This window comes from Macrotis lagotis, chromosome 2 (assembly GCF_037893015.1).
Source record: "Macrotis lagotis isolate mMagLag1 chromosome 2, bilby.v1.9.chrom.fasta, whole genome shotgun sequence".
Lineage (NCBI taxonomy): Eukaryota > Metazoa > Chordata > Mammalia > Peramelemorphia > Peramelidae > Macrotis > Macrotis lagotis.
Window position 1 is genome coordinate 78,962,577 of NC_133659.1, and position 14,115 is coordinate 78,976,691.

General features: G+C 37.9%; 1 protein-coding gene across 2 annotated transcripts in view; it reads left to right on the forward strand.

Moving 5' to 3' along the window:
- The window catches only part of RGL1 (ral guanine nucleotide dissociation stimulator like 1), a 226,789-nt gene that overhangs the window by 168,456 nt on the left and 44,218 nt on the right, over nt 1-14,115 (forward strand). For both annotated transcript variants that reach the window (XM_074222215.1, XM_074222216.1), the window contains 2 exons: nt 2,552-2,673; nt 10,662-10,877. In XM_074222215.1, coding sequence (XP_074078316.1) covers nt 2,552-2,673; nt 10,662-10,877 — 338 coding nt within the window. The remainder of the gene's footprint in view (nt 1-2,551; nt 2,674-10,661; nt 10,878-14,115) is intronic.

Genomic DNA, 14,115 nt, shown 5'->3' on the forward strand with positions numbered 1-14,115 from the left:
CCTTATTTAGAGGTCAGCTGCCAAATCCCATACTGGGGTGACTTCATCTGTTTAGAATGTTTGAATACCAGGGGCCCTATATAAAAACCAGATTCCAGGCTCCCTTTGGGGCCTCCCCATTTTGTCTTTTTGTTGAGTAGAGAGCACCATAGTAAACCACAGCTTGGCTCATTGGTGCTGCTGCTGGCTCCTGGCCTAATTGGGGTACCAGGGGGATCAGTCATTCATTGTTTCCAACCAGGGCCCTGGAAGGCAGAGTTAATTTGGCATGGCTTAGGAGACATGCAGAGGTCAGGGACAGTTCTCGACTTTGGAAAGATTTAAGGCAATACCCAGGCATGTATTTTCTTGGGTTTGATTGGGAAAGGCTAAACCAAAAATATCGCTAAACTCTCTGTTTATTAGGTGCAGGAATCCTAATTGAAAAGTTGATTCAAGAGCCAGGACTCCAGGGGTAAAGGCTTTGTGTCCCCCCCCCCCCAAAGGATATGAGTTTTCTGTGAGTTTTACTGGAGATTGATCCTTACACTCCATGGGGAGGGAGAGAAGAATAAAAATGCAAACTTTTACAACCTCCTGCCCAAATAGTCCTTGGAAGGTTTGGAGGCTTAGAGACTCTAGAGACACCCCCCCCACACACACACACAGTCCCTAGAACTCTTCAGGAAATCACAGAATGGAAGCTGCTGTTAGCAGATGATCCACTGAGGGATCTACAGATTGTTTATCAGAGACCTTTAAGACTTTAGGAGTAAGCCATTTATTAGACATAATCATCATTTAAATCATTCATGTGGTGGTGGCCAGTGAGGTGATTGTAGAGACAGAGAAAGACAGATGGAGACAGAGTTAGAGACAAATAGACAGAGACAGAGACAGGCAAAGAAACAGCGTGACAGAGATAGAGCACGACAGAGATGAGATTGCAACAAACAGACAGAAGAATGAAAGTACAGGCAATACTGGAGAGGTAGCTCCATCAGCTTCCTCCTTTGTTTTTCTGTTTTTTTAAAATGCTGCCTGCAAAGGGATGGGAAAGATTTGCTTCCCAATTTATTCAATAAAGAGTCATTAAATAATCCCCTTATTCAGGCCCACTTAACCTCTGCCTAGTAAACTATTGCCATAGCCTCCTAAACTGGCCTCTGCAGATATCCAGTCTTTTCCTGCTCTGATCCATTCCTTAAGCATAGATCTAACCATCACTTTTCTGTTTAAGAAGCCTCAGTGTAATAGCCTGAAATGTGTAGATAGCACACAGTAAAGGGAAAACTTTAGTTAAAAAGTTTCACTAAGGACTCCATATATCTATTTCCTTATAATTCAGTGGATCTATGATCTCACTGATATGAGTCTTCTTCCAGTGGCACAGGTCACAAGCCAATATTTTTGAATAGTCTTCTAAATATCTTCCATTCAGCATGCTAGAGGTCTTCCTCTTAGCTCTTTTTTACATTAAGTAGTTGTCAGTAACCATTCAGGTTGTCTATTTGTTATCATTCATTTTTGCCGATTAGTTATTAGATTATATATTTCTAAGATTCTATACTTTTTTCCACTTTATTTCACTTAATACAATTAGAAACATGCTACAGCCTATTTATACTTAGCATGCAGGTCTACCTTGCCCTTAAAGTTACTGACAGTTTTAATTCTTGAGAGATTAAGGTATTCCCAGAATCATAGTCATAATATAGCATTATTGGTATAACATTGGCTTTCTTGGTCAGAAGAAAGCTTAGAAATCCCTAAAAGTGTTTCACAATTTCCCAAACAGGTCCTTCTCTTATCCCTGCTTAAATTATGATACCTGAAATTTAATTCAAGGTTATCTCTGCAACTGGACTGACAGTTCTTAAGAGTGAACTAGTCATATAAAGTTTCTCCTATACAGATACACAAATTTATTTTGAGTTGTCAAATGTATTATTGAGAAGACTCTTTAATATTCTAGTGCTTCAAGAAGTCAGAATAATTATTATACAAAAGCAAGAACATTTAAAGAATCCCTTCATCTATAGCAGGAACTCTTAATCTGGGGTCCCCTTTGGGGTCTGTTTTCAGGGGGTTCATGAATTTGGATATGAAAAAGTAAAATCTTTGTTTTCACTAACTTCTAACTAAAATTTTGCATTTCTCTAATTATGAATGTAGTCAACAAACCATTATTTTGAAAGGCTTCACCAGTCTGCCAAAGGAGCCCCTGACATACACAAAGATTAATGACCCATGATCTATAGGAAAAGAATTTACAAAAATATTGAGGGTATTAGATCTTTTGAGTCATGTTCATGTATTTCAAAGTTGCTTTTCTTTACAATGTTGTATAAATTGTTCTGCTGTTTCTTTTTGCTTCTATCATTTTTGAGTTTGTACAAATCTTCGTAGATTTCTTTTTAAATAGATTCCTTTTGTTAATTCATGTTTTATAGGAAGAAACTTGATGAATCTTTCTTTGTAGGAAAAAATCCATAATTGATGACAAGATCTATGTGTTACGTAGTTATAAACTATTGACTTTAAATATAAATAATTTTTATTTCATCAACAGATGGATTTTGTAATGCTCTTGCCTTCAGTCTGGAAGAAGAGGACCTAGAGGGTGGTGGATCAAGTGAATTCACTCTATTCCCAGAAGACCTTGTAGCAGAACAGCTGACCTACATGGATGCAGTATGTACTATCATTGTTTGGTGTAGATAGATCAAAAATTTGCTAAATTCAAAAGAGGATGGAATGGATAATGAGATTTGATTTCAGTATTTTCAAGTCTTTGATAGTTGTAAGCTGTGTCTATTCTATATAGAGCAAAGCAATTATTTGATTAATTCAAGGGAAAATATTTTTTCCTGGTTGAGCTAAAATTCACAAGAGTGTGTGTACATAAGAATTAACAAAGCACAAAGTGGGATGGAATAAAGTCACTTATTCCTCATGTGATTATATCCTGAAGCTCATTTTTTTTAGTAGCATAACTAATGTTCTCATCATTCCATAGATGGTTGACTAACTGAAGTTTCATGCCACAGTATAATTAGAATCATTTCAGAAATATGATGGGGAATGTTAAAATTTTGACTTATTTTTACTTTCTACCCCTCTTGAGTCAATGGGAGATACAATGATCTTTTTAATTTTCTCCAAATAGTGCTTCCAGAGCCAATGGGATTATGATATTCTTAAGGGATTAGATCCATTATAATTATCTAAACAGCATGTTAATAGGACAAAAATATGGTATTCTCCCTTGTCTATAATGATCACATTCATTTTAGAGATAAGAGAAACAAGTGATCTTGATGGTCTAAATATCACGTCATATGAAGATTGGTTGGTGAAGGAGCTGGGGATGCTTGTCCTGGCCGAGAGAAACCTTTTAGGATGGCTGTCTTTGAGCATTTGAAAAGTTATCATATGTAAAAGGGATTAGGATTGCTTTGCTTGGACCTTTTATGGCAGAAAGAGAAGTAATGGGTTGAGCTTGCAGAGACACATTCCAGATGTAGAATATTTTATCTCAGAAGAAAGTGAGTTTCTCCTCAATTAAGGTCTTCAAGTGAAATCTGAACTACCACTTGTTGGTCCTATTGTATAAGGGATTTTTGTTAAATGTGAGTAGAATGATAGCTTTTGAAATTCATTCCATTTTTTGTGATTCTGTGAACCCTGGAATGCCATGTAAATATGAATAAGCATTCTAGGCATAATTTTCTAACCATTAATACTTTTCCTTTAAAATATTGAATATAGGTATAAGATACATCTGTGGAACAATTTTCCAATGTGAAAATTGACTGAGCCTCCTTTATCTTGCTGCAGAATTCCCTAGCCCTCCCTCTTTATCTCAGAGGTATTCATTTCAACAAATGCTTTTAATCACTTTTCTAAGAACTGGGCATAGAAATGGAAACAATGACTTCAAGTTGTTTATAGCTTAATGGAGAGGATATGACATCCTTTACATGAATGAGGTCCATAATAGGTCACAGGAGACATCAAGGAGCGTCCTCTAGGGAAACATGAGGAGCAAATGCATCCTTTCAAGACCTCAAACATAATCTGAGATGGGCATGTTCCCAACTTCTTGGAGCTGGGAGAGGGCAGGGTGAGCTTGGCAGCCTGGTCTAGTTTGGTTGGAAGTAGAGAATGAGGAGGCAATGTAATAAAAGGAGGCTGGAGGAGGGGAGCCAGGGTTATAGAAGATCTTGACTACTAAGCTAAGATGATAACTTGCCTTTATATATAGTGGGGCTTCATAGTTTTCAAAGCACTCAACATACATTGTCAATTTTGATACTCTGTGAGATAAGCACTGCATTATTATTATCCCCATTTAACAGTAGGAGGCTTGGAGTTTGTGACATGCTTCCAGGATAACAGAACTAGTGATAGAGTCAGAAACCCAGGCCTCCTTATTACACAATTTCTCCTTGGAGGAGATCTGCCTGCATCTGTGCTTTAGAAATATTATCTTGTGGGAAAGATGGATATGAGAAGGGAGTGACCAGCGGCAAGGAGATGTTGGAAGACTATTCTGTGAGTCCAGGTGAGAGGTTATCGAGATGCAAACTGGAGGGGGAGTATAAATTGGGGGAGAGTCAGAGATAAATAAGATTTAAAACTCCATGGCTAGCATGACACAGTAGAAAGAAAGCTTAGTTTGGAATCAGAAGATTTGGGTTTGAAACCCTGCTCTGCCCCTGACTTAATGTCTGGTCTCAGTTCCCTCATCTGTAAACTGAGCCAGTTAGACTGGGTTGGCTCTGAGGTCCCTCCTGACTCTCTCAGTGTAGGATCCCCAGATCAGTGACTGGTAGAATGGGCACCACCATCAGAGACAGGAAGGAAGCAGCAATTTTGGGGGGGGGCGATACTATTCTGAAAACTGTGAGGTTGAGGTGGGACCTCAATGTTAACACCAACGACAAGCAGGTATTAAGTTTTGTGTCCCTGTGTCTCAGGCACCAAAGACACAGGGAAAGGCAGAACACCATTCCTGTTCTCAGGGAGGTTGCAGTCTATGGAAGAGCTGACATGAGACAACTCTGTTCAAGCACCTCATGGATAGAACAGAGACGAGTCAGTGGTGGGATTCAAATGAATTAACAATCGGGTCTCTGCCCTAATGACCATTTTACAAAATGGTATACCTAAAAGGTATACCAAAAGATATACTGAAAGGTAGTTTAATATTTCATGTATTTAATACTCAAGAACAATAAAAGAGGTACACAAAATTAGATTGCTATAGTATTCACCATAAGCAAACATATCTTATAGAGCAAAAGTTGGAACATAAGCAGAACAAAACTCATTCTATCTATTCTGTTTCTTTTTTTTCTTATACTTCCTTGGCTTCTGAAAGATTCACTTTTTTTTTATACTTCCATGGATTCTGAAAGATAAGATTCACTGTTCAGGGAATACCAGTGCACAGATAATATCTCAGGGGAATTTGGGGTGTAACGCAGAGCAGAAACAAATGACAGCTTGTCACCTCCTGGTGTTTGGGCACTTTTTTGCTTTACATTATATGTTTGTTTACTGAAGTAACAAAGGCAAGGGAATTAAAATATAGTATTTCATGAAAGCTATAATGAGTTTTAAGAAATGAATAAATAAATATTACAAGCCTAGTACTATCATTTTTTTCACCTATGGACAGAATGAACATTACTATGGGTACTTAGAAAACATTAAAAAAGAGTAGGGAATGGAAATTTGTGATTTTCACATTGGGCAGTTGCCCAGGTGCCCACCTTGGAGGGAACCCTGATATACAAGTGCCATTTTAACAACCGGTTCACCGAACTCAACATAAAATTTGGTATTGTTTCTACTGAACCAATGAGAACCTGCTGAATCCCAACACTAAGTAGAGCACATATCTGAGGAAAGACACTGGCATAGGAAGACCAGAAGGGGCTCCATGTGCCAGGTGAGACTTGAGCTGAGACTTGAAGGAAGCTGTGGAGATGAGAAGGGAGAATATTCTAGACCTTGGGAACCAATTGCCAATGAAACTATCCAAGTTGGGGGATGGAATGTTTTGTTTGAGGAATACCAAAGAATCAGCATCCTTGGACCCTAGAGTACACAGAGTGTAATAAGGTGTAAAAAGACTGGAAAGGTTTGTGTGTGAGCTTGATCTTGGAGATGAGTTTATTGAGTAGGGGAAGGAGTTGATAGAGCAGACCTTCACTATGGGAATATCACCTTGACCACTGAGTGAGGACAGATGAACCAGAAGATTTTGTAATAGCTAAGGTCATGAAAATCTGCACTGGGATAGTAGCTGTGTTAAGAGATAAAAGAAGGCAGATAAGAGAATAGCTAAGACATGAGAATATGAGGGTTGAGAAAGAGTAAAAATTGAGGATGACATCGAGGTTGTGAATCTCTGATGAGTGAGTGGTTGATACCGTTGACAATCATAGGGATATTTTGAAAGAGGGTAAGGATTTTGAGGGAAAGATAATGCATTCAATTTTGAACATGCTGAGTTTTAAATGTCTATGAGATATTCAGTTTGAGATGTCTGTTAGGCAAGACCATAGGTCAGATTTATAGGTCAGAAAGAGAGATTGAGGGTTTGAGAATCAAATGCATGGAGATGATAATTGGATTTATGAGAGCTGATGAAATCGCCAAAGGAATTGTAAAGAGGGAGAAGAGGGCTCAAATAGAGCCTCGGGTTACTCACTGATTGTAGGTTTAGCGTGTTTGAAAATTGAGTAAAGGAGATTGAGGGGGGAGTGGTCAGATTTGTAAGAGACCTTGAAGAGAGCAGTGCCACAAAAACCTAGAGATGAGAAGATAAAGGAGAAGAGGCCCACTAACACTGTCAGATTTGGTGATTAAGGGAGCCTTGATAACTTTGGTTATTGATGAGTTAGATTTCAGACACTTAAGACATTAAAAGGAGACATTAAAAAAGATAGCCTTCTGAAAGAGTTGAATAGTGAATTGACTTGAGAACACTTATTCTTGTTGGAGCTAATTAGTAAATTTTGTAATTTTCACTAGTGAAGAAAAATGAAGGCAGTGGATGATGGGAATAATTGAAGTGTGGGACTTTAGAGGGCAAAATAGGATAAGGATCTACAGAGTCAAGGATAGAGTTGAACTGGTTCACCAAAGCAGTCAAGGTGGGAAATGGAGGAAAATATGGCCTACATAGCACCTAAAGACAATGAATAGAGCTATATATGTATTATGTATTATACAAAGAAAGAATGAGGGAATGAGCAAAAAATTACATGATCAGATAAAGGAATTTCAAAATTGCTAAATATGGAAGTGTGACTTCCCTGTGAGTTACTGAGCTCAGGTGAAGGAATAAGACACACAAAATAATTAAGTTGAGGATCTGAGAAGCTTGGGTGTTTGAAGGATTATCCAAATGTATGTTAAAGTCCCCAAATATGAGGTCAGGAATTAGGGAGAAAAGATTGCAAACTAAGCATTGAACTCATTGAGGAAGGACAGAGAATGTCCTGGGGGACAGTATCTATGATTACAGCTACCAGAATCTTAATTAGACAATAAATATAGATAGAATGAACTTCGAAGGAGAAAAAAATTACTGAATATTAGTGGCGAATATAAAGTCTGGAAGAGGCAATGGGGAAAAGAAATTCCCCTACTCCAACCAGTTATGGGGAAGATAAGGAAGAATTTGAGTGAAAGTGCAGGTGGTATGGGAAGGATTAGTCAAAGGAGCTGTGCATCAGGAAGGAGCCAGGTCTCTGTGAGTGAAAAACGATGAAAAGAGGGAAAACAAGCTTGTTAGTTATGGATCAAACATTCCAGAGAGACGAATGCAAGGAGTTAGTTCTGGAGTGGGACATCAAGTGGATGGGATTCAGGGGTATAAAATGAAGGGAATGGCAGCAGTGGTGTCTACACTTACTGCTGAACCTTCAAAATCATTAGGGTAGGAAGAAGATGACTAAGGGGGAACATGTTAATCATTAGGGAAAGTTCAGACAGACAACAGTCCCCAGGCAGCCACGTGAGCCAATAATGAAGAGTTACAAATATGGAGGTGGTTCTAAGGAGAGATTCACAAAAGGCAGGTTGCCTCAGGGTGTTTTCTGTGCCTAGGCAGCAGTGTCCAGGTGGAAGGGGAGTTGGGGAGGGCACCCACATGGGCAGAGCAGCCAGTTTGGAATTTGGTGCTGCAGGAAGTGAGGCTTCTGAGGATTTGGTTGATCCAGGCAATAGACTCTCAACCCAAGTTAATTAGTCAATAAGATGTATTAAATGCTTACCAGGTGACAGGCACTGTCCTAGGCCTAGCTAGTATACAGGTACAACAGATGAAACAATTTGTTCTTGCAAGGAAGCAGCCTGTAGGATTCATGATTCTTAGCTGTGTGACCCTGGGCAAGTCCCTCAATCTCACTTGGCCTCACTTTCCTTATCTATAAAATAGAGATGATAAGGGTAACTACTTCCCAGAGTTGTCATGAGGATCAAATGAGATTTTACATATATATCTGTATATCTGTCTATATAAACTGTTTTGCAAACCATTATTTATCATTTAAAAAGATTATTATGGTTGTAATTGAGAACAAAACCAAACTATAGATCCAGGAGAGCAATATTGGCTTGGGACAGCAAGCAGAGTTTTGTAAGATCAGAGGTTGTGGTGAGAGTAAATAACAAGTTTAGCAAGAGTATGAAGTAGAAATGAGATTATGGTCAGAAAAGCAATTTCTGATGATAATGAATTCTAAAGGGATGGGGGATTATGCCTTTGGGTGTTCAAGGCAAAGTGGAGATGGAGGTCATGGGAATAGCAGAAGTTGATGAACTGGAAGGTCAGGCTATTAGAAGGATTAAAACCATGGATATTACATGTCTGTGGAGTCCTTAATATGGAGGAAATGTGGCATGGGGAAGAGCAGAGACCGTAACATCAGAAGGGCTTCACATTTACTAGCTGTGGATCTCAGGGCAAATTACTTAAACAGTTTGAGCTTAAGATATGCCATCTGCAACATGGAGATAATCATGTTTGCATTACTCACCTTATATGGTTATAGTAATAATTTTTAAAATGAATTTTTATTGCTACATTTGCTTTAATATTGCCTATATTTTCCACTCTATCCCTTCCCCTACTCCCTTTTAAATGCATTAAACCTAAACAATTTATAGCTACAATTCAATACCCATAGCAAGAGAAGGCAACATGATATCATGGGCAGAAATTTGACTTTGGAGTGAGGGAAACCTAGGTTTGAGTCCTACATAGGATTCACACAGGCTATTCACATTGGCAAATCTCTTAATCCCTCAGTGTCCTAGGTGACTCTGAGATTGGAAATTACACAGCAGCATCTATTGGCATTGGTAGAAAGAGATTCTTCTAGAGTTCCTTTTACTCATGAATTCAAAAGACCTGGTTCTCAGACCATTCATTCCTTCTCCTTTGCTCTGTGGCCTTGGATGAGCCCTTTTATTTTGCTTGTACCTTATTTTCTTGATCCAAAAATAATGTGACATTTTGCTTTTATAGGCAGCTGTTCTATTATTGATAAAGTTTTAAATGATTGACTTAAGCCTTATCAGACATTTAGGACTAAAAGTACTTAGGGTACACTTTAGATACTGTTTTGAGCTAGTAGAATCAGAGAACCTTGGAATTGGAAGGAAGCTCAGAAACCATCAGATCCATAGGGAATGAATTGTCTCTATAACATCCCCTTCGAGTAGTTGTCTAGCCTGTGCTTCAGCACTTTCAGTGTTGGAGAATTCTTAACTTAAAAGGCAATCCCTTTGATTTATAAACACTTGCATCATTAACACATTCTTCTTTACTGCCTCCCTTGTAACAGTTACCCACCAGCATCAGCTCTTCCTTCCAGGACTCAAGTAAAATTTCAAGTAAAATACTTCTATGACTTGTACTCTTTCAAGTATCTGAAGACTACAATTATATCACCGGCCCCCCCTAAACTAAATAGCCCCAATTCCTGTCATTAGTCCCATCCAGCTCGGTGATATCCTTGAGGTCACACTCACTTCCCTGGTGTTAAAAGGCCAAGTTCACCTTCTTCCTGGCCTATAGCTGTCTGGGTAAGTTCCTCAACTCTGCAGGACCCTAGGCAGCTGCCTAAGACTCTAAGGTACAGATTAGTTGCCCATCTACGTCAGGAGAAGGAGTTTCTACATAGGGAATTTCCTGTATTGATAAAATTTCAAGTCTAGATGAAAAACAATTAGCATATGTGGAAGGTGGCATGGTTTATTAACAGTTAACACATGAAAACAAAAATACTGACTTTATTATTCTTCCCTGTTTTTTTTTTTCTTTCAGTGAATTATTCTCCAAGAATCTTCAACCATTTCCCTTGATCCAAAGGGCTGGTTGGGCTTGTCTATCAGGCAGACAATATTAAGATGTTTTAACTTCAATTAACTTATTTTTTGTCAGATCTGTCATTCTATGAGATTTATTCAGAATACCAATATGTATATTAATTATTTCTTTCTCTCTCTCTCTCTATTCAAGTGTACATAATTCAAATCAAGCAAAAAGGGTTTATTTGTTCATTCATAAAACACAAGTTGTAGATGACCCTGATGATGTGCTTTGCATTGGAAAAAAGTCTCTGTTGTCTTTAACATCAAGTCTTCTCTTGTTCTAGGAACTGTTCAAGAAAGTAGTACCACATCACTGCCTGGGCTGTATTTGGTCTCAAAGGGATAAGAAGGAAAACAAACACTTGGCTCCCACCATCCGGGCCACCATCTCTCAATTTAATACCCTCACCAAATGTGTTGTCAGCACCATCTTGGGAGGCAAAGAACTCAAAACTCAGCATCGGGCCAAAATCATCGAGAAGTGGATTAACATTGCTCATGTAATGCTCTTGCTTTGTTAATTTTATTTATTCTCGCTAGAGATCCTAATGATCCAATTCATGTTTTGATCATTGGATTTAAAAGGAAGTTTAAATATGGCAAGGGACATGTTATGTTTATTCATACTAACAAGACATAGATATTATTTTTAACTAGAATGAGGGATGTCCTTTGGGATTGTTTCCTTTTACAAGCTCCCACACTACAACTCCCTCAGGGAGGAAGAAAACATCCAGTTCCTTTTGTATCTTCCTGTGGGATGAACACAGTACTCTGTTTGCAGTGTCCAGTAGTTACTTAATAATTCTTTGATAGTCAGTTCTCTTTTCAGTCCTAAACTTCCTTCCCAGACCTGTTACTATTAGTTTATCTATAATTTGAGAGGTACCATTAGTCCATAAATGTTAAAGAGGTTTTTGAGATCTTGTAGCTTATTCCTCACATTTTCCATATTAGGAGATTGATACTCAAAGACAAAAAGTGACTTGCCCATCCATGGTTAATTACACAGCTAGAAAAATGTCAGAGCCAAGATGCAAACCCAGATTTCCTGAATATTTACAGTCCATCAAGAAACATCATCTATATTTTCCATTCTACCTATTCTCCTACTCCCCTTTTAAAGGTTTTAAACCTTAAAACATTTATGAAAATGTGAACCCTATACAATTGTGATAGGTCCAATTATTCTGTAGTCAAATTAGTTTAGAAGGAATGCAGATTTAAAGAATGTGCTGATAAAAGACATCTTAAATGACAGATTCTACTCTGACAGAGTTCTAGATAGACTCTCCAAATCTAAAACTCCAAGTGTAGGTAGACTCTCTGAATCTAAAATTCAGGTTTCCTAACTCAGGCTGATGTTTTTTTTCACTTCCTTTATCAAAGGAGAGATATAGTGGTACATATTGCATAGTAGATCTGAGTTTGGGGAATGCTAGGCTTAACCCTAAAAAACTGTAATTCTGTGAATAGAACCTTGAGCTGGGCATTACAGATCTCAGATTCTAATCTGAAATTATTAGTCACATGCAGTGGGATCTTTAATTTTAATTTTTTATACTCCCTTGTCCTTTTATATTACATTAAATGGGATAAATTTTACTTATCTATTCAGTATATTGATATTTTATTTATGCTTATACTTGTCACTCTTTGAAAACCTTAAAATGCTATGAATATTAGTTGTTATCATGATTAATAATAGTGTTATTGTTGCCTAGACCTGTAATTTTTTTGATATTGGAGACTCCCATTCTGTGCTCAGATAATGATTTACTGCAGTTAAAAATTTTTAAATATGTAGTTTAGTGATTGTAAAATAGAAATATAAGGTAATTTGAAATATTTCAGATACCATCACTTTTTTTGAAAGATTTTTATTTTGAGTTTTACAATTTTTCCCCCATTTTTGCTCCCCCTTCACAGAAGACATTCTGTTAGTCTTTATATTGTTTCCTTATCATCACTTTTTAAAAGATAGATATAGGATAAGAGATCTTGTCTCCTACAGCTGACCATATTGTGTCCTTGAAGATTGTTTAGTGTAACATCTTAGATGCATGGAATTAAAAACTACATCTTCTTTTTCTTATATCATTCATATAAAACCTTTTCCCCCCTATTGTAGTGCTATTTGGAATAGAACAATTCATTTTAGAAATAAGAAAAGGCTTTCTTGCCAAACATGATGACCTTTTATCATAGGTCAACCTGAATCCTACCTCTCTATTTTTTTGTTATCACATCCCCTGGAATAGTCCTCCCTTTTCCAGAAATGTGGCCAGGTGCCTCCTTGTTCCCTTTGCTGAAATGAAGACTCTTGGAGTAATGTTTTCCATATGTTTATTAGAATTTGGACACAATAGCTAGGCCTGAGTTCCTCTGCTGCAAGTTTCTTAATTCTTAGAGCATGACTCTTGGGGGCTGAACCTTTGTTGAACTATATTCATGGGGCTAGGCTTCTGGCACCATGATCTAGTACATTTTTCTAAGAGAAGGACATCCAGATATTTATAGAGAAAGAACATGAGCAGCTATTGTGAGTTACAGAGGTATTGGTTCTAAAGACAGTGTCGGCAGGGGGTACAGGGTTACTGGTTTGTTTGACATGGTTTTCAAAAGCCAAAATAGAGGCTTGCCAAATTAGAAAGACTGCCTTTCTTACCTCAGCATTGGTGTCAAAACCACTTGTGACCCTCTGAGCAAGACAGGAGTAGCATCAGCCAGCTAGGGCACTGCCCAGCACTTTCTATGGAGAATAGATTCTTTATGGAGTCAAGACAGAAGGGTGCTTTATCTGAAAGGAATGGACATTGCCTATGTGTCTGAGTATAGGGACATCTTCTTTTAACAGAAGATATCAGACCAGTCTGCCCTGTGTGGGCTGAGATTGGAGCCCTATGTGACAAGAGATGCAGGACCTTCCTTGATGAAGTATACTTCTCCACTAATAAATTCATGAAAAAAAGTCTGTGATTCCCAAAATCCTTTTACACATGGCAATTCAATTTTCTCAAGGGGCACCCTATCTTTTTACCCAGAATTTAGCATTCACCTTCTACACAGTTTGTTTTGTTTTAAAATACTGCCAAAAGTGAATTTTATTTTAAAACCTAGGTTATTTTTGAAGCTCTGAAGTACAAAGGTGTTTCTAAATGTTTATGATAGTGGGATAAGTCAATTTTAAACAAAATGAATGTCTCTTTAAAAAAACACACATGCACACACACATATTTTCCCCTCTTGGCCTAGAACATAAAAACCTAGATTCAGCTTGTGGTGAAGTTTTATAGCCAAGTTGTATACAGACCCTGCTCTCCCTGCTCAAGCCCTTGTGCATCATGAGATCGGTGATGCCATCTGAATGTGCTGTACATGCTGCCCTATTAAAGGTGACTGGTGGTAGTCATCTTAAGCATGGTTCATTCATTTTTTGGAGTCATCAACAAGCATTTATTGAACACCAGTGCTAAGCACTAAACCATGGGGATAAAGAGAAAGGTAAAAAACAGAACCTACCCTCAAAGAATTCACAATGGGGTGGACAGCATGTAAACAAATATGCACAAACAGGATATTTACAGAATAAATTGATGATACTCTTAGAGGGAAGACACAAGGATTATTAAGGATAACTGAGAAAGGCATAGCCCTTTCACTAAGACCTGAAGGAAACCAGAGAAAGCAGGAGGTGTATTTTTTTGTATGGGGGGGGTGTATGGTATTTTAAGTGCA